Source organism: Myotis yumanensis, unplaced genomic scaffold, assembly GCF_028538775.1.
Source record: "Myotis yumanensis isolate MYYU_CA2020_CCGP unplaced genomic scaffold, mMyoYum1.0.hap1 SCAF_11, whole genome shotgun sequence".
Classification (NCBI taxonomy): domain Eukaryota; kingdom Metazoa; phylum Chordata; class Mammalia; order Chiroptera; family Vespertilionidae; genus Myotis; species Myotis yumanensis.
In genome coordinates, this window is record NW_027223762.1 from 44,503,091 (window position 1) to 44,523,332 (window position 20,242).

The following is a 20,242-nucleotide window of genomic DNA, read 5'->3' on the forward strand; positions in this document are numbered from 1 at the left end:
AAGAAGGTACCAAAATTATTCAAAACTGCAAAGATTACAGATACTGGGATTTTCAATTACTGTATGTAAAATGAATAGGTTTAATATTTTTAAAAACAAATTTTAATATAACAAAGGAACAAGCAATTATAAAAATTGACTAGGTAGATTGGCAAAATAAGCAATTATAAAAAATAGTAATAAAAATATAGGAATTAAAATATAGTTATTAGATGGCACAAACAAAAGATTGGTCATAGCAATTAACCTAAAATAAATAGCCTTTCAAAATGAGAGGCAACAAGCATTATTTGAGATATATTTTTTAAAAAGCTATTGGGAAGCACTGATTCAGCAGAAGCCCAATAGTGTTCCAATTAAGAGACAAAGGCAAGGAGTATTAATGAGAAAGGGAAGGAGAACAATAAATCAATAGAAGGGAGGTATTTCTATTGGTTGACGTATGCATAGTGATATTAATTCTAAAAAATGTTTTTAATTTTCAGTCTGGTAGACATCAGTCCAGTAGTCATAATATCTGCTTTCTTTGTGCACAGTTCTTTGGAAGGCAGTGTTGCTTTAAGCCCAGTCCAAAGGTTATTTTGCAAAGCTTGGAGCATAAAATGTACAAGGCAGTTTCTCTGGGATTGCTGCTCCATTTTAAAGTGGCTCTGTGGGCAGCTCATCAACCTCATAAAATAGCTCTGTTTCTATTAATTTTTTGCATAGCTGAAGAAAGAATTAATGAATTGGAAAATAGATCTCAAAAAAATGAAAGAGAAAAAAGAACAAAAATGCAGCATTAACAAGGAGGAAAATGTGAAAGATAAAGTGAGAAGGTCCAACCTTCATCTAATTGCAAATCCATAAATAAAGAAGATAATAAAAGAGAGACTGAATTTAAAGAGAAATACAGATTCATATGTAGCCTCAGATTCAGGAACTCCAAGGGATTCCTACCTGAATAAACAAAGAAGTGCACGTCTGGATTAATAATAGTGAAGCTGTAGAAAAATAATAACAAAGATAAAATCTTAAAAGGAGCAAGAGAGAAAAGGCAGATTCCCTGCAAAGTAACTGTTATATTAGCATCTGACTTCTCAATAGCAACAGTAAAAGCCAGAGGACAAAGAAATATTCAGCAATATGAGAAAATAACTGTCAACCTATAATTCCTTAGCCAGCAAAATGATCCCTCAAAAATGAAGGTAAAGTAATAAATAAATAAATCTGAGGACGTTTACTATCATTAAGTTCTGTATTCATTTTTTATTGCTGCATAACAAATTACTACAAACTCAGTGGCTTAAAAGAACACATGTAGGCTGCCCGGTATGGAGTGGTTGAGCATCCATCTATGAACCAGGAGGTCACAGTTGGATTCCTAGTCAAGGAATATGCCTGGGTTTCAGGCTCAATCTCCAGTGTGGGACATGCAGGAGGCAGCTGACCAATGATTCTCTCTCATCATTGATGTTTCTATTTTTCTCTTCCTCTCCATTCCTCTCTGAAATTATATTCCCATATATATGCCATATATATATATATATATATATATATATATATATACCACAAATACACACACACACACACACACACACACACACACTCTAGAGGCCCAGTGCACGAAATTCATGCACGGGAGGGGGCATCCCTCAGCCCGGCCTGCACCCTCTCCAATCCAGGACCCCACAGGGATCAGGTCTAAACTGGCAGTCAGACATCCCTCTTGCAATCCAGGACCACTGGCTCCTAACCGCTCACCTGCCTGCCTGCCTGATCACCCCTAACCACCTCTGCCTGCCGGCCTGATCACTCCCTAACTGCTCCCCTGCCAGCCTGATTGCCCCCTAACCACCTCTGCCTGCTGGCCTGATCGCCCCCTAACTGCCTTCCCCTGCCAGCCTGATCACCCCCTAACCACCTCTGCCTACTGGCCCAATCGCCCCCTAACTGCCCCCCCTGCCGGCCTGATCGCTCCCTAACTGCTCTCCCCTGCTAGCTTGATTGCCTATAACTGCCTCTGCCTCAGCCCCTGCCACTGTGGCTTTGTCCGGAAGGACGTCTGGAAGATGTCTGGTTAATTAGCATATTACCCTTTTATTAGTATAGATACACACACACATATTGTCCCTCAGTTTCTGGGTCAGAAGTCTGGGCACAGGTTAGCTGGCTCCTCTGGGACCTTAGAGTCTCACCAAGCTGAAATCAAGGTGTCATCAAAGGCTGCAATCTCATATGGGTTTTAGGTCCACTTCAAAGCTCACTGATTATTGGCAGAATTTAGTTCCTGGGAACTGCAGAACTGAAGTCTTAACTCCTAGAGCAGCCGTGGGCAAACTACGGCCCGTTTGAAATGAATAAAACTAAAAAAAAAAAGACCGTACCCTTTTATGTAATGATGTTTACTTTGAATTTATATTAGTTCACACAAACACTCCATCCATGCTTTTCTTCCGGCCCTCCGGTCCAGTTTAAGAACCCATTGTGGCCCTCGAGTCAAAAAGTTTGCCCACCCCTGTCCTAGAGGCTATGTGGCCACCTCCAAAATATGGAAGTTTGCTTCTTTCATTGTAAACAAGAGGATCTCTGACTTCTGAGAAGATCTGACACTTTTAAAAGGCTCGCCTGATTAGGTCAGGCCCACCCAAGATAATCTCCCCTTTAACACAAAGCCAACTGATTACAAACTTTAATTACTTCAGCAAAATCCCACATTTCAGGTATATAACATAATCAGACATGAAATTTCATCATATTCACTAGTTCTGCTCACACTTAAGGGGAGAAGATTACAGAGAATGTGTACACAGAGGGTATGAATCTTGGGGCATCTAAGAATTCTGTCTACCACACATCCTCATTAAAGGAACTTCTAAAGGATGTACTTTGGATAGAAGGAAAATAACCCCAGATGGAAGATCTGAGACACAAGAAAGAAGAATGAGCAAAGAAAATATTAAACATATAGGTAAAGCTACACAAATCTCAACTCTATAAATAATAGCAATATATCTGATTTGTGAGTTTGACAAAATAACAATATAATTAAAGTACAAAAGCATACAGATTCAAAGGAAATAATTAATGTTGAAGAACTCTAGATGTGGGTCTCAGAGGATCAGTCCACCTTGTCCAGGTTTGTTAGTTTGACTGAGGCATTCCAGAGGCTTTGGGCCACCTGAGGATCCTGAGCAGCTTTTGCGGGAGGAATTATCACGCAGGACCTGCTAAAATATTTTCCGGAAATACCATCTAGCTCCTTTGCCAAGCTCAGGTAGAGAACTGGGTTTGCACCTTGTGTAGGATCCTGTGGAAACACCGAGAGTCGGGGTTGAGGGGAAGGATAGGCTGTCTCACCAGGCAGGCTTTAGCGGGCTGGGGACACTGAGAAGTAGAGCCCTACACCACCCTCTTCCAGCCAAACCAGCTCCTCCTCTACCCACCTTAATAAAGAAGCTGGAGATCCAGAAGGAGAAGCGGTAATACAAAGGTAACATCCTCATGATCTCCGTGTACACAACACCTGGCTCCACAGAGTTCACAGTCACACCTGAGGTGGTGAGACAGAGGCATAAATCAGAGTGAGGTGAAAGGATGATGGGAAGAGAGGATTGAGTGTGGTTCTGCCTTGTGCAAGCAGGGAAGGATCCTACCAGGTCGGTTGGGTAAAGGCGACCAGAGACTTGGGGGTGGTACAAGGGACGACAGTGCTCTGTAACTTACATGAATGGTGCTACCCAAGCCAGTAAGGAGACACAAGTATTTGAAAGTGTTGGGTTAACTTTAGGAGGAATGTGATGTACGGTGTTGGTATTGGAAAATACTGAGAGGAGAGGGGTGTTACCGGTGATAAGAGAACTGGAAAAGGTTGAAAAAGAGACATGAGGACAGGGTTGGGAGAACTATAGGGGTACGGGTGGTAAATGGAAGAAACTAACAGCTGGCTTGGGGGATATTGGGAGTATTTTATGGCCAGGACATGTGGAGAGGTGTGAAGCATTGGGAGTGGAGGAATAGGGGGTGTCAGGGACAGTTACCTGTCCCTTGAAGCCTCCGGGCAAATTCCCCAGTGATTGAGGTCAAAAGCAGTTTGCTGCAGTAATAGTTCTGGTTGAAGGTCAAAGGTCCACCAGCCCCTGTCAGATGTTCCTCATCAAAGTACCCTTGTGTTTGCCAAGAGGAAGACACGTTTATCACCCGGGCTGACCCTGCCCGCTGTAGCGCTCCTGGGTAGAGAGAGGACCACATTCCTTCAGTCTGAGTCCTAGTGTCAACTCCCATGCCCACTCCCCAGCCTGCTTCTCCAGGGGGTCCCAGGAGAGCAGGGCCCATGCAGGGCTTTCAGGAGTGGGCCCCACCCAGGCACTGGGGCTCGGCACAGGGGAACTTAATGGGAACAGAGACTTCACGTTCATTAGCTGCTTTCCTAACACTCTCTTCCTCTTTTATTTTATTTTATTGATTTTTTACAGAGAGGAAGGGAGAGGGATAGAGTTAGAAACATCGATAAGAGAGAAACATCTCCAAAACCGGTTTGGCTCAGTGGGTAGAGCGTTGGCCTGCGGACTGAAGGGTCCCAGGTTCGATTCCGGTCAAGGGCATGTACCTTGGTTTCGGGCATATCCCCAGTAGGAGATGTGCAGGAGGCGGCTAATCGATGTTTCTCTCTCATCGATGTTTCTAACTCTCTATCTCTCTCCCTTCCTATCTGTAAAAAATCAATAAAATATATTTTTAAAAAAAAAGAGAGAGAGAAACATCGATCAGCTGCCTCCTGCAAACTCCCCACTGGGGATGTGCCCGCAACCAAGGTACATGCCCTTGACCGGAACCGAACCTGGGACCCTTGAGTCTGCAGGCTGACGCTCCATCCACTGAGCCAACTCAGTTAGGGCTTCCTCTTTTATTTTAGTGTTTAGTACTTTTCTTCCACTTGCCAGCTGGAACTAATCTAATTGATCCTTGTGTATGTTTGACCACTAAGAGGGGAGAAAGGAGAGGGTGACTCTAGCCTAGCTGGTTTGGCTCCGTGGTTAGATCATCAACCTGCGGACAGAAGGGTTGCAAGTTCAATTCCAGGTCAAGGGCACGTGCCACAGTTGTGGGTTCCTCAGCCCTGGTAGGGGTGCATTCGGGAGACAACCAATCGATGTGTCTCTCTCACATCAATCTTTCTCTCTCTCCCTCCTCCCTCCTCCCACTGTCTCTAGAAATCAATGAAAAAAAAAAATCCTCAAATGAGGATTAAAAAAAGAAAGGAGAGGCTAGACACACTGTCAGAGTTGTCTTTCACGTATTCATACACTCATTCATTCCACAAATGTTCATTAGGCCCTGGATTGTGATAGACACCAAGATGAGTGCTAAGGATATAAGGAAACTAAATTTGGGGGGAAAGAAATATGCAGAGATACTTGGGAAAGTAGTTTTCTTAAAAATAACGATCTCTCAAAGGGAAAAAATAAAGTTATAATCAATAAAACAAATTTTAAAAGAAATTAAAAAGAAATAAAACAAGTTAAATCTTTAAAAAATGAGTATTAACTACACAAAAAAAGTCTGGATTGTGTAAATTATGAAAAATAGTAATTGTCACATGAGTTAACAGTATTGTTTTCAAAATGCTCAAACTCTTTTGAGCCCCACATTGAAATGAAGAATCACAAGTGACAATTGGAACAGATGCTGTTTAGCCAAAACTTGCTAGAGAGAAAATTATTCTTAAAGAGGACAACAGGCCCCAAACTTGCAGACACAGTGACATAAAAACCAAAGGGGCTCACAGCCTAGTTGGAGACTGGTCCCCGTGGAGCTAATGTTAGTTTGAGAACAGAGAGGTGCACGAAGGGCTTAGGGGACCCCTGATAATTGGGGGCAGCTGGAGAGTTGGAGGTGTCAGGGCAGGATCCACAGCACAGGCTATATCTGTGCTGAGTCTCGGCAGATGAACTAAAGTTAGCCAGCCTAAGGCAATGGGAAAAGATGTTCCAGATAGAGAAAATCACATGTGCAAACACAGCCAGAGGGGGGAAAATAGAGTGTGGTCCAAGATCTACAGATGGTCTGGCTGGAGATTGGGAGTTGGGGGGTGGGGAGGGTTAAGGAAGGACAAAAAGTAAGTTTCTCAGTCTTATAAGTAAAAAGAAGAGGCTTAGACTTTATCCTATAAAGAACAGAGTACCTTCAAAAGATTTTAAGCAAGAAAGTGATATGGCGAAGGTGATTTCTAGAAGTGGTAGAAGGGAGCATAGATTATAAAAGGGAAGAGACAAACAATTTAAGAAACCATTACTTAGGAACACAATTTAGGTTGCCACCTGAATCTCTATATTCCAGGCTGGAGCAACTTTTGATCAAATAAATGCTTTTTTATAAAAAATTTAAAAAAAAAAAAAAAAAAAAGCCCTAGCCGGTTTGGCTAACTGGATAGAGTGTCGGCCTGGGGACTGAAGAGTCCCGGGTTCGATTCCGGTCAAGGGCATGTACCTTGGTTGCAGGCACATCCCCAATAGGGGGTGTGCAGAAGGCAGCTGATCGATGCTTCTCTCTCATCGATGTTTCTAACTATCCCTCTCCCTTCCTCTCTGTAAAAAATCAATAAAATATATTTTTTAAAAAAGAAAGAAAGAAAAAAACACTAATACTGAGGAAGGTGCAAACACCTTGTTATAATTTGGGGGAAGAGAGAAAAAATATTCATACTCAAAAGTGCATAGAATTTGGCTCGCTCTTTGTTCAATTTCCAATTGGGTTAATGTAATCAGTCACTAAAGGGTAGATCCTGACAACAGTAGTTGCCTCCAAGGAGGGGAATGGAAAGTTGATTTTCAAGGAGAGGAGATTTTTTTAATTTATTTTTTTCCTTTCACTTATTGATTTTAGAGAGAGAAAGGGGGGAGAGAGAAAAACATTGATTTGTTCTATATATTTATGCATTCATTGACTGCTTTTTTAAAATACGTTTTTATTGATTTTTAGAGAGAGTGGAATGGAGAGGGAAAGAGATAGAGATAGAGAGAGAGAGAGAGAGAGAGAGAGAGAGACATCAATCAGCTGCCTCCTGCTCTGCAGCCCCCTACTAGGGATTGAGCCACAACCCAGGCATGTGCCCTGACTGGGAATCAAACCAGTGGCCTTTTGGTGCAGGGGCAATGCTCAACCAACTGAGCCACACCAGCCAGGGCTCAGTAGTTGCTTCTTGTATGTGTCCTGATGGGAGATTGAACCCACAACCTTGACCTATCAGGACGACACTCTAACTAACTGAGCTATCAGGTCAGAGCCAAAGAGACTTTTTTTTCTGTATACCCTGTTACACTCTTTCAATTTTGTATTTTAGACATATATTACCTGACTACAAAAGAGGTTATTTCACAACACGGGGAAAATATGTTATGGAGAATTTGCCTGCCACCCATTTCCCCACACACACCTTCCCAGGAAAACCTCAAACCTTAATTGGAAAGGATTACAAAATCAGAAAGTCAACAGACTTGGGCCCGAGGCAATGAATTTTTGGCTGTTGTCCCTAGTGGTCCCTGCGCTTCTTGGTGTTTATGTTCCTAGTGACCTAGCGCCAACCTCAGGAAGCTTCAGTTGAGATGATTGACTCTACTGGTCTGACTGGAATTCAGAGCTGAGGGAGGGAGAGGTGGGATCTCATATCCTCTTGGTTGTATGTTGGACTGTCTGGTTCCATTACCGGAATCCTAATCCTGACTTGTGCGGGGGGTTTCCCTGCTATGTGCCGAAGGAGAGGAAGCTGCCAGGAAGATGCCAGGGGGACGGAGAAGCCGGGCTGACACAGAGGGCAGGCACATTTCCTTACCTTGCAGTAGATTTGTGAGCAGAAAGGGCCCGACATAATTGGTGGCAAAGGTGAGATCAAGGCCCTCTGGGGTTAGTGTCCTGGGGATTCCTGGGAGGAAATGAAAACACATGAAGTGGATGATGTGCGATATATTGGGGTTCAATAGAAATGCCCTACGAGCACGTATGTGCACAGATGGGGCAATTAAATGTGAGGCTATGACTGAGGCGGGCTCTCTAGAGCTGTGTGAGAGTCAGGAGTGTTTCCGCAGGGCGCACAGTGAGGCTTTGGGGATGCCTGTTTTGTGGTCCCTGACCTAGGAAGGAGTCTCCTGAAATGTGTTTGGGGGAAGCACGTCAGGGCACATACCACAGACTGCAGCATTGTTAACCAGCAGATGTATCTCAGGACACTCTTGCAGGAGCCACCGGGCAAAGCTCCGGATGGAGGCCATGGAGCTCAGGTCTACCTCCCCAAGCAGAAGGCTGGCATCCTTCGTGGCTGCTTGGATCTCAGCCAGGGCTCGCTGTCCACGCTCTCGGCTACGGCAAGCAAGGACCACCCGGGCCCCACGGCGGGCCAGCTCCTGGGACACAACCTTTCCAATACCTGGGGTGGGGGTGGGGGGGGGCAGCTTCAGAGCAGGCCAGTCTGGGAAGTGACTAGAGGGTAAAGGAGCAAGGGGGAGGGACAGAGGTGTTGACAGTGGGTGCTGCTTCTCCCCGCTGCCCTCCCTGGGAAGGCTGTTGGGGCTGAGGCCGCTCGTGAGGTGACAGGGTGGAAGGAGCACTCACCACTGTTGGCCCCAGTCACCACGGCCGTCTTCCCGGTTAGATCTGTGGGGCAGTGCTGCAGGTCCCAGAGCTGAGTCTTATGCCAGAGCTGCACACTTAGTCTAAGCAGGAAGACCAGAATGAGGAGGAAAGAGCCAGGACCCCAGACCTGGGTGCTGAGTAGAGACCACAGTAGCATAGCAGATTACTAGCCTACCACCCAGAGTGGGAAGAGAATTTGAGAGAGCTAGTCAATGCTGAGTGGGCAGCAATAAGGTTGGTGTGGAGCCCAAGATGCAAAATTTAAGGAGGCACTCTCACATTTGCTCAAGCAACCCATCTGAACCCGAGAGAGAGTTCCTCCTTATAAATTGTGTGACCTGAGCACTTGATTGCCTCACCTCCAATCAAAAATTAACAGAAGGGCTTTCCCTGAGCCCTAAACCCTGCCAAGGCTCAAATCTGTCTCTGAGCCAAACTTGGATTTGCATCCAAAGTGAATTGACAGAGCTCCAGGGACTAGGGAGGCACGAAATCAAATTCCTCGTGTCTCGAATCACTTTATGCCCAAGCGGGGCCATTCCCTTGCTCCCCAACTGATAGGGAACTAAGTTCTCCCAACTGAGATAGACCCCACTTGCAGCCGTTACATCTATCTGCTCTTTTGTGAGGAGAGAATGGTTCTCCAGAATTCTGCTGGAGAGTAGACTTGACCCTGACGCAGGGTCTCCTATGGGTGCAAATGGGTTTATTCCCTGGACCCAGTGTTCTATCTTCTTCTAGGCCTGCCAGGACCACTGCTCCTCTCCAGCTCCGTGAGAATACACATCTTTGGAAGAAACTGACAGAGATACCAGGCCAATTCTTAAGGCAACTCAGGTGTTTATTTTTGGCAAGCAGACGGAAGGAAGGCAGGATTCCCACTGGCTGAGGCTCAGGGCTCAGAATGGGGCAGGATCTTGGAGGGGAGCGAACACACTTTGGAGGTTGAGTTCCTCACTAGCTGTGCCCTGGTCACCTGGGCTTCTGTCTGGATGGGTTGCAACTCAATGGGAGGAGAGGTGCTGCCTTTTTTGGCCTCCTGCCGGGGTGCGCCAGACCTGAGCAGCACCTGTGTGGTTGGGTTCCACATGCTCACACCGGGAGCCAGCTTCAAGGCTTCCGGCAGCAACACTGGCTGCCACATCACCTGGGACGTGGCCTTGAGGATCTGGGGTTCAAGATAAGACCACCTGTGAGGATCCTGGCCCTCCTGGTCCCGCCGGCCCTGCGGAGGTACATGGCTGCGGCCGGCCCATAGCTCTTCCAGCAACACCGCCTCCCTCTCCCAGCCCCTCGGCCACTTTGCACCTGGCCATGTGCAGGGGCTGGGGCTGCGGCTGCAGACCATTTGGGAGACCTTCAGGTGCCTTTCAGGAAAGCGGCTCTCTGGGCCCGGTAAGAGCCCCTTTGACTGGGAGCCAGGTGATGATGGGCCTACGCTTAAAGGGGGAAGTTGGGAGCAGGGGCGCAAAGTAGGGAAAGGACTGCTGTGAAGGAGAGGGCAGAAAGCTCGGCAACTGGAGTCATCAGCTTGGGATCTGGCCAGGGCCTCTGTCTTCTTGACCTGGGGGGGCCTGCGGTAGATTTCCAGGGGGCGTACCTCAGTGTCTGCATCCACAACCTCAACTTCTGGGCGTACCCATTGGCTCGGCAGCACTGAGGGCTTGCGGCTCGGCCTACGGGGAAGTGTTCTCAGCTGTGAGCCCATGAACCAAGGCTGCTGGAAGGACTCGGAGGGGCCGAGTATGATGGGGTCCAAGGCAGCGTGGGGCTTCTCGCCCTTCTTGAACACCTGCTCACTTAGGTCCTCAGCAGAGGGCAGGTAATAGAAGTCCTCTAGTGAGAACTGGGAGCTGAGGGGCCGTGTGCTCTCTGCCGATTCCTGGGAGCTGGCTGCCAGGGACTGCTCCGGAGAAGAATGGGGGCTCCCAGAGGGAACTGTCACCACCACTTTCTCCACAGATGCTGACGGCTGTTGGAGGCTCATGTTCCTGGACCCTGCCGAAGGTGGGTGTCCTCCTTCCTGGTCTTCCAGTTCCTCTGAAGGATCCCTGGGGCCTGCCTCCTGAAACAGCTCTGGGAATGGTGGAGGGCTGAGAGTGTCTCTTGGCTTGGAGGATTCCATCTGCTCCTCACGGCCTCCATCCGTCAACGATCTTTCTAGAGAAATCTGGTCGACGCTCCCATGGTCCTGGGGAAATGCGCCAGAGGTAGGGGTGGGAGGTAGATAGTGAGAGGTCAGAAAGGGGAGAGAGGAACTAAGGGTGGAGAAACTAAGGGTAGAGAGGCTGTAAGGAAAACGAAGGTGCATTGGGGGTAGGGGTGGGAGTCAGAGGGAGCTGGGGGCTTACTTCGCATCGGAAAAAGTCCTCCAGCTCCACCGAGGCCGGTGCGTGCATTAGGGGCACAGATCCCTGAGCCCAGGCATCGGTTGTGCTTGCCAAGGGCTCCTCGTCCTCTCCCCAGGTGGGGTCCTCAGCCACTGCAGACTCTCCCTCATCTCGAGCCAGGAAACGCCACTCGATGATCTGCAGCATGGCCTCCCGGGCCTGGCTGATGGTGAATGGGATGCACTGCAGAATCGAGAGAGGGTCTCAGCCAGGCAGGAAGGGGTGGGAGAGGGGGTAGATGGGTTTGGGGGGCCGATCCAGGCTCACCTGCTGGGTCAAGTAGACTTTGAAGGCAGAGTCCATGACACGCCCCAGCAAATCTGCCAAGATGTCCCCCACCACGTCTTCGCCCTCCTCCACCATTGTGAGAGCCATCCACTCAGCCTCGGTGAGCCGCCCAGGAACGATGTCCACCTGAGGCACTGGCACCGTAGGCGGCCGTGCCTTTTCCGCCTTGGATCTGGTCGCCCCGCGATCTCGGGCCTGCCTCTGTGGGAAAGGAACAGGGCGATCAGGGCAGAAAACCGAGGCATGGGAGAGAGAAGCAGCTACAGGCTCTGGGAAGCTTTCTCAATTGGTCTAGTACCGTGGTCGGCAAACTGCGGCTCGAGAGCCACATGCGGCTCTTCAGCCCCTTGAGTGTGGCTCTTCCTAAGCCTTAGGAGTACCCTAATTAAGTTAATAACAATGTACCTACCTATATAGTGTAAGTTTAAAAAATTTGGCTCTCAAAAGAAATTTCAATCGTTGTACTGTTGATATTTGGCTCTGTTGACTAATGAGTTTGCCGACCCCTGGGCCAGTAGGAAGGAAAAGCCTTCTGAAAGGGATAATTTTCTAAGTAAGCCTACTGTGTGACAGGTGCTTCTCAGGAGTTGGACCGAGCTAATTTAATTTTCACAACAGCTCACTGAGCCCATTTCACAGACGTAGAAACGGAAGCCTGACACAGTTAACCAGAACTTGCTTGGGATTCCACAATAAACCCAGGCTGTATATGGCTCCAACTCCACAGTCCTTGCTATTTGCACTAGTCCAAAGTGTCCAAAGTTCTTGAGAGGTAAAGAATTTGAGATAGATGAGTCAATATATGGGTGCTGGAATAATTGGTGCTGCTTAGAGTCTCCTCCTCCTCCCCAAATCAACTTAAATCCTTATTTCACAATATACATCTAAATAACTTCCAGGTGGATTAAAGGACACACACACACACAAATAAAACAAAAATATAAACAAAATATAAAATGTAGGAAAAATGGGATAACTTGTCATATAATCTCTGGGTAAGAAAAAACTGTATATTCTTCAATAGCTTCCCTGTGGTGTGATTGTCAAATTGTCAAATTTTCCTGTACTTATTTTTATAAACGTTCCTAATTTGCAAGCTGATATTAGTAGTTATCATTTTCCGGCTCTTAGAGTATAATAGTTGCATACATCGTCTGGACTCAATTCCTGCATTTTTTATACTACATATTATTTTTATTTCCATTTTACAGAATTTGCCCAGATCACACAACACGGAAGTAGTGGAGTGATAATTTATATGCAAGTCTGACTCCACAGCCTGACTTTACACTGCTTCTCAAACAAAAAATACAGGGTGGGGCAAAAGTAGGTTTACAGTACACAGAACATAGCTTATTCATGCATTATTTATTTACTATTGTATTATTTTCCATACAAACTGTAAACCTACTTTTGCTTCACCCTGCATTTGTAGCAAATATTAAAAATATTTATATTCCTAAATATATTAAAACTCATATAAAATAAGAATGTCTGGCCGGCATGGCTCAGTGGTTGAACACCCACCTATGAACCAGAGGTCCTGGTTTGATTTCCTATCAGGGCACATGCCAGGGTTGTGGGCTCAATCCCCAGTGTGGGTTGTGCAGGAGGCAGCCAATCAATGATTCTCTCTCATCATTGTGTGTTTTGTTGTTTCTCTCTCCCTCTCTTCCTCTCTGAAAAATCAATAAAAATATTTTTTAAAATAAATAAAATCAAATAAGAACAATCATAAACTCCAAAGATAATAATAGGCAAAGGACATAACATTTCACAAAATTGGAATGGTAGTCCTGGCCAAGTAGCCCAGTTGGTTAGAGTATTGTCCCCATATGCCATGGTTGTGGGTTCAATCCCCAGTCAGGACATATAGAAGAATCAACCAATGAATGCATAAATATGGAACAACAAATCTATGTTTCTATCTCTCTCTCTCTAATAAATAAATAAATAAATAAATAAAAAGTAGAACTGTAGATGACTAATAAATATTTGAAAACATGTCTAACCTTCAAAAATATTAATTATAGTTTTATCAATGCATTCAAATGTATAATCTAAAATTAAAGTATATTCTTCAGCCCAGCCAGTGTAGCTCAGTGGTTGAGCATCGACCTATGAACCAGGAGGTCACAGTTTGATTCCCGTTCAGAGCACATGCCCGGGTTGCAGGTTCAATCCCCAGTGTGGGCATGCGGCCATGCAGGAGGCAGTCGATCAATAATTCTCTCTCATCATTGATGTTTCTATCTCTCCCTCTCCCTTCCTCTCTGAAATCAATACGTATATTATATATACATTTATTCTTCAACAGATTCCCTGTGGTATGATTTATAATAGCAAAATATTGAACACATATGTTTAACAAAAAGAGAATAGATGGCTAATTGTGTACTATCTACATGATGCAATATTATACAATGATTAAAGGTAAACTTTAGGAAGAATTTGAAAAAGCATAGAAAAATACTTAAGATGTAATGTTAAATGAAAGAACAAGTATGATCTCAGATAATATAAACCTGTATGTGTTGAAGAAAAAGAAAACACCAAAATTGTAACAGTGGGTATGTTTCTTCCTATGCTCTTCTCTATTTTATAAGCTCAGGGAGATAGATAGCAGAAATCCAATTAGTGTCATTTGTGTCAACCACACCTAAGGACAGTTGAACTTAAGGGAATAAATCTCCTTTTGGTTCATTTATCAGCATGAAGCTGATAAATATTCCATTGCATGCCTCCTCTAAGACCTCCCCTAAACTCCCAGTTTTTATTTTTATTTATTTTTATATATTGTTTATTGATTTCAGAGAGGAAGGGAGAGGGAAAGAGAGAAACATCAATGATGCGAGAGAATCATCAATTGGCTGCCTCCTGCATGCCTCCCACTGGGGTTCGAGCCTGCAACCCTGGCATGTGCCCTGAACAGGAATCGAACTGTGACCTCCTGGTTCATTGGTCGAATGCTCAACCACTGAGCCACACCGACCAGGCTACTTTTTAAACTTATCTTTATTGTTGAAAACATTACAGATGTCTCCTTCAAACTCCCGGTCTTTGAAACCCTCAAGGCAAAAGACCCAGGGCGCACTCTACCTCCTGGGAGTAGGCCCATGCCTCTCTTCCCACTCAGGTGTACATCTCCTAAACTCTAAGGGTCCCCACGAGACTTGCAACCAGGGGAGCAATGGGCAGCAGTAGAAAAGAAAAAAATCTACTTAAAAAGATAAAGATGCCCAGCCAGCGTGGCTCAGTGGTTGAGCTTGGCCTATGAACCAGGAGGTCAAGGTTCAATTCCCAGTCAGAGCACATGCCCAGGTTGCAGGCTTGATTCCCAGTGGGAGGCGTGCAGGAGGTAGCCAATCCATGATTCTCTCTCATCACTGATGTTTCTCTCTCCCTCTTCCTTCCTCTCTGAAATCAATAAAAATATATTTATTTTTTAAAAAGATAAAGACTAGGTCCCAAGTTAATTTCAGGACATAGGAATTTACTAGTAGATTCCTGGGAGCCTCCTCACTTCCCCGTAAGAGTCTACTTGAACCTGATTCCCTCCAAAATTTACCTCCAGATGGAATCTCTCAAACCTTAGCTTCCTCACCCCCAACCTCACTGATACCTGATGTTCCCTAAAATTCTCCCTCAGATCGGATGTTTTCTAAACTTCACACGGGACTCAAAATCCCTTAAGCCTCATTTCCCCTCTCTGCTAGTGAGAACAGCCCCGGTGGCAAACCTTAGAGAAGAGCCCAAAGACCAGTTCAAGCCAGCGCAGGCCAGGTAGGGCTGGGCGAGGAGAGTCGGTTCTTTAGACTTCCCCTCCAAGCTTCTCTCTTTTTAAAAATATTTTTTTTTTATTGATTTCAAAGAGGAAGGGAGAGGAAGAGAGATAGAAACCGGCTGCCTCCTGACGCCCCCTACTGGGGAATTAGCCCACAACATGAGCATGTGCCCTTGATCGGAATCGAACCTGTGACCTGTTCAGTCCACAGGCCGATGCTCTATCCGCTAAGCCAAACCGGCTAGGGCTCAGAGCCTCTCTTGTGCCTAGACGTGCCCTGACCAGAGGGGCCTGGGATATTGTTACACAAAGGTTCTTCAAATGTTTTGTTTTAAATTATCTTGTTTTAAAACAATTTGATTTTCAAGTGCAGCCACAAGATTGTTGTTATTTAATCCATTTCTTCCTCCTGAAACTCTGGAAATGGATAATTTATCCAGCAACTCCTCTCCCCAATCCCTGGGCAATTCTCGTTAATCCATTTAAATGGGTACCTCAATGCAAGAGACGTATTACATCCATTAGCTGTTTCCCAAAGTAATTTTTTGCTCTTGGACTCTGCACCTCATTCGATCTTTTCCCTCAGCTTCCGATTGTGACAAAGGATGTGAGTGGGCATAGGTTTTTTGGCGCACGGTCATCTTGAACGCCGGCGTGCTGGGCGGGCACCGGGTATCGCGGGGCTGGTCCACGGTTCCCGACACCGACCTGAAAAGGCCGATCCCGGCTCTGGCGCACCCCCAGCTGAGCTGAAGCTTACCGAGCTTTCGTGTGCCATCGCTGCCTCTCTCTTCAGCCTCGAGGTTTCTTACGGCTCCCTGCGCCCCGGCGGCCGCCGCCGCCTAACGGTCGCCCCGGCAACCACGCTGTGCGCTGGTTGGCTCGCCCTGTCCACAGTTATCCTGGCAACCGCGCCGCGCGCCGCAGGTTCCGGTGGTTCGCCCCGCCCATCGGCCTGCGTAAGTGCGTCGTCTCTATGGTGGCGGCGGATTCGGAGGGACCTAGCGATCCTGGAGTCAGGCAAGCCGACCAGGGGCTACTGGTGTGACCTCTAACCCGCGCATGGGGCTTCGGGGAGCCGAACCGAGGGTGGAAGGGCCTGGAGACCACCCTGCCTTAACCCGCCTTAGCTCGGGCGCTGGGGTCCACCGGGTCCTGTGCCATCACCATTCCTCCTCTAGGGTTCCCCCATCGTCCATGACTCAGCCCTGGGGCTCCACTCTCTCCCTCCATGAGACCCACCCCCATGCCAGACCCCCCATCACCGTCCTCTGGGGCCCCCCATTACATCATGACCCAGTCTCAGGGGTCTCCCCCAGTGTCTTATGACAGCACCCGCCACCCTCCGGGAGGAATCATTGCTGTCTTCTGTTTAGCCCTGAGCTTTTGGTGATTGGAGTGTCTCTCCCCTAGGATGTTCCGCCGGCAGCGTTCCATCCCTCTCCGAGGCTCGGCTGCTGCCCTGTGCAACAACCTCAGTGTGCTGCACCTGCCGGTCTGCAACCTCACACATTTTGGGGTAGTGCATGGACCCAGCGCCCAGCTTCTCAGCGTTGCTCCTGAGGGTGTGCCCTTGGCCCAGCGCCAGCTCCACGCTAAGGAGGGAGCTGGAGTGAGCTCCCCACTTATCACCCAGGTGAGGAATGAGGTTGGAAGTGGTGTTGCTGAACCCAGTCCTAACCCCGCCCTTTCCTCTCCAAACCTCAAGGAATAGGCCTTCCCTAATCCTCTGAATTTCTGCTCTTCTGAGTCCTCATGTCCCCTGCTGACCACTTGTCCCTACTCTAATTCACCTCCCTCCAGGTCCACTGGTGTGCCCTCCCCTTTCGGGTATTGCTGGTGCTCACCTCACATCGAGGAATACAGGTAATAGGAGGACCTTCCTGCCCTCTCAGACCAGAGTCTTCTCAACGCCTCTGCAAGGACCCACGCCCTTCCGCACTTGCCTCTAATCACTCCCAAGCTTTACACATGCTCAGTCCACTCTTCCTTACTTCTCATCTTCATTCCTTCCATCTTTTTAAATGCTTTTTATTTTTTGAAACTCTTATAAGAGTTTGAGCCAAACTTACAGCATAAGCCAGGGAGCAAGATCTCAAATGTTCTCACTCCTTCCATCTTTTTAAATCCCCAAGTGCCACCCTAGCTGGGTTGGCTCAGTGGATAGAGCGTTGGCCTTCGGACTGAAGGGTCCCAGGTTCGATTCAGGTCAAGGGCACATGCTGGGGTTTCGGCTTGATCCCCGATCCCCGGTAGGGGTTGTGCAGGAGGCAATCAGTGATTCTCTCTCATCATTGATGTTTCTCTCTCTCTCTCCCTTCTCTCTGAAAATTATAAAAAATTAAAAAATGTCCCAAGTACCCTCTCCAATATCTGCCCCTTTGCTGGCTGTATGACCTTGGGCAATTTATTAGAGCCTCTGTCCTCCTCTGTAAAGTACCTACCTGCCAGAGTTGTTTTGAGGGTTCAGTGGGCTCAGGCTAACATGAGTATAAGGACAGTGGTCGGCAAACTTCGGCTCGCGAGCCACATGCGGCTCTTTGGCCCCTTGAGTGTGGCTCTTCCATAAAATACCAACTTCTGCGCATGGGCCACGAAATTTCATTCTCACTGTACGTGCGCGCCCGCACGTGGTATTTTGTGGAAGAGCCACACTCAAGGGACCAAAGAGCCGCAGTTTCCCGACCACTGGTATAGGACATAACTGCCCTTGTCCCTCCAGATGTATGAGTCTTACGGCTCCGTCATGGTCTATTGGCACGCGCTGGACTCCAGAGATGCCTCTCCAGGTACCTGCAGGACTGAGTTGGGTGTGGATAGGGAGTGTTTGCTGGGGCTGGAAGAAGCACTATTTCTAATAGTTTTCCCCTCTCATACTCAGTACAGGCTATGTTTGCCCGAGGAATTGCTTCCTGTGGCCATTTCATCTGTGTAGGTGAGAGCCCCGAGGGCAGGGCATTGGTGTGTATGTGTGTGTGTGGGGGGGGGGGGGGCGGTGCTGGGGTATAAAGGTGTGGGCTTTGATCTGGAAGATGCTGCAGGTCTGAGGAAATTGTGGAGGGTTCAAGGGAAGGGTGGACGTGAAGGGGGCAGAGACTCCAAAGAGCCATGGACGGGTCAGAGGGGCAGGGTGAGGGAGAATAAGGGTAGTCATGGAGGGGCAGGACTGTTGGGGCAGTGAGACATGGGTCTGTTACTAAGGCTCTGGGACGGAGGGAGTTCTGAGTGCGGTGGCGGAGAAGCAGGAGGACTAGGACACACTGCTCTTGTAGGAATGTGGTCAGGTCGGGTACTGGTATTTGACATACCAGCCAAAGGTCCCAACATTGTACTGAGTGAAGAGCTGGCGGGGCATCCGACGTCAGTCACAGACATCGCCAGCGAGCCTGCCCAGGAACATGTGAGTGAAAGCCCCTTCTCATTCCCGTGAGCCTGGGGTCCTTCCCCACCTTGGGAGGCAGGAGACCTGAATGCAAGTCTTGGCTCTGCCACTAAGCAGCTGGATGACTTTGGGCAAACTGCTGCACTTTCCTAAGCTTCAGCACCTCAGGTCCAGTGACGAAGCCAGAGATATTTCACATGGCATTTCAGTAGTCCACTAACACTTCTCATGCTCATGTGCGTCGAGGAGTTGGGGCAGATGGCTTCTAAGATGCTTGCCAGCTCTGACATGCACAGCTTCCTTCCAGCACCACCCTCTCCAGGAAGTCTTCCCCCTGTTCCAGCTCTCACTGATCTCCCTTAGCTGACCCCTGAATTGGTACTGTCTTCAACGAAAACTCTTGGATTGCAAACCTCTTGAGAATGGGGTTTGTATCTTCTAATTCATATTCTCTACTGAATCTGGCCGGGCCCATGGGCTATGTTGGCTGCCTAGGGCTGGGAGTCAAGAGGCCGAGCCTAGTTATGATTGTGGCTTACTGTAAGACCTCCAGGTCATAACACTATGGCCTCAGTTTCATCTTCCACCCACTGAGTACAGTGATATACTCCCTCCTAACACGTGTGTGGGGAGGGCGGGGAGGACTGTGAGGGGTGCAAGGAAAGCATTTTATGCTTCCTGAGGGAACCCTGCTTCCAGCCTGTGAGGGCTCCGTATCTTCCTTTTCCCAAGAGGCCAAGATGCATATACTGCCTCCCTTACCTGTACACAGGACCCAGCGGGGGAGAGAGGGAAGTGCTGACCCTGCCTTTCCCCTCAGGACTGCATGGCTGATGTCGTGACAGCAGACGACTCAGGCTTGCTTTGTGTCTGGCGGTCGGGCCCTGAATTCAAATTACTGACCCGAATTCCCGGATTTGGGTAGGTGAGGCAAAGGTGCTGAGGACTTCCTGAAGCAGCTGCAGGGTGGGGAGTGGGCTTGGGCGTGGGGAAATCCAAGTGGGGCATTGCCCTTGCAGGGTCCCATGCACTTCCGTGCAGCTGTGGAAGGGGATCGCAGCAGCGGGCTACGGGAACGGGCAAGTGCGTCTGTATGAGACCAGTACAGGAGCTCTACACGTCCAGATCAACGCCCACGCCCGGGCCATCTGTGCCCTGGACCTGGCTCCGGAGGTGGGCAAGGTCAGTCTCCTCCACCCCTGCACACCCTGGTTCCTGGTGGGGGGATGCTGAGAGGAACTCCACAGGCTCGTCTTTGCCACTTGGTGAAGCACTCCAACCTGGACCAGTTCGTCAGCACCTTCCGACTCCCACTCATCCTCCCTGCCTTTTCTTAATAGCTACTTTCTGCAGCCGAGGACACCTTTGTACACATTTGGAAGCTGAGCAAACGCACAGAGAGTGGCTGCACCGAGGTGGGTGTGGAGAGGGGGGCGGAGGGCCAGCATGGGCAGCAGGCCCTGAGCAGCCCTCTCTCCCCCAGGTGGAACACTGTCACGGTGAGTGTGTGCCCGACACTCAGGTGTGTGGCGCCCGATTCTGTGACCCCTCAGGCAGCTCCTTTGCTGTGACTGGCTACGACCTCGCTGAAATCCTGAGATTCAGCAGTGAGTGAGAACAGAAGTCCTCCTTCCTCCCCGTGGTGTTTATAAAGTGCCTCCTCCTCCTAGCCCGTGTCTAATTACTCGGGATCCAAGTCATTCACAGCCGGCGAACTAAGCTCCAGGGGAGAGCGGACAGGCAGGTCCAGGCCAAGCAGAGAGGCAACCTGATGTCAAGAACCAGGCGCCG

The 20,242-nt window shown here is 48.2% G+C and overlaps 3 protein-coding genes across 6 annotated transcripts; 1 reads left to right on the forward strand and 2 right to left on the reverse strand.

Annotated features, from left to right (window-relative positions):
* Positions 1-1,949: 1,949 nt before the first annotated feature.
* Positions 1,950-8,881, reverse strand: LOC139019460 (retinol dehydrogenase 11-like). The gene is made up of 6 exons (XM_070428474.1): positions 8,587-8,881; positions 8,162-8,401; positions 7,811-7,900; positions 4,020-4,208; positions 3,426-3,532; positions 1,950-3,289 (listed from the first exon to the last, which is right to left on the reverse strand). Exons 1-6 carry the CDS (start codon positions 8,762-8,764, stop codon positions 3,101-3,103), a joined length of 993 nt encoding a protein of 330 aa, XP_070284575.1. The 5' UTR covers positions 8,765-8,881; the 3' UTR covers positions 1,950-3,100.
* Positions 8,882-9,346: 465 nt separating this feature from the next.
* On the reverse strand, positions 9,347-15,950 carry CUNH2orf81 (chromosome unknown C2orf81 homolog). Of its 2 annotated transcripts, none has more exons than XM_070429519.1 (4): positions 15,830-15,950; positions 11,265-11,486; positions 10,959-11,180; positions 9,347-10,798 (listed from the first exon to the last, which is right to left on the reverse strand). In XM_070429519.1, the coding sequence occupies exons 1-4, from the start codon at positions 15,845-15,847 to the stop codon at positions 9,500-9,502; spliced, it is 1,761 nt and encodes a 586-aa protein (XP_070285620.1). In that variant the 5' UTR covers positions 15,848-15,950; the 3' UTR covers positions 9,347-9,499. The 2 variants fall into 2 exon arrangements, with proteins under 2 accessions (XP_070285620.1, XP_070285621.1); XM_070429520.1 differs by lacking the exon at positions 15,830-15,950 and adding an exon at positions 15,564-15,610.
* A 34-nt stretch (positions 15,951-15,984) lies between these two features.
* On the forward strand, positions 15,985-20,114 carry WDR54 (WD repeat domain 54). 3 transcript variants are annotated; one of them, XM_070429527.1, is made up of 10 exons: positions 15,985-16,089; positions 16,483-16,705; positions 16,873-16,935; positions 17,792-17,858; positions 17,951-18,004; positions 18,342-18,469; positions 19,272-19,372; positions 19,471-19,633; positions 19,792-19,866; positions 19,935-20,114. In XM_070429527.1, the coding sequence occupies exons 1-10, from the start codon at positions 16,046-16,048 to the stop codon at positions 20,064-20,066; spliced, it is 1,050 nt and encodes a 349-aa protein (XP_070285628.1). In that variant the 5' UTR covers positions 15,985-16,045; the 3' UTR covers positions 20,067-20,114. The 3 variants fall into 3 exon arrangements, with proteins under 3 accessions (XP_070285628.1, XP_070285630.1, XP_070285629.1); XM_070429528.1 differs by lacking the exon at positions 15,985-16,089 and adding an exon at positions 16,093-16,111; XM_070429529.1 differs by lacking the exon at positions 16,873-16,935.
* Positions 20,115-20,242: the final 128 nt, after the last annotated feature.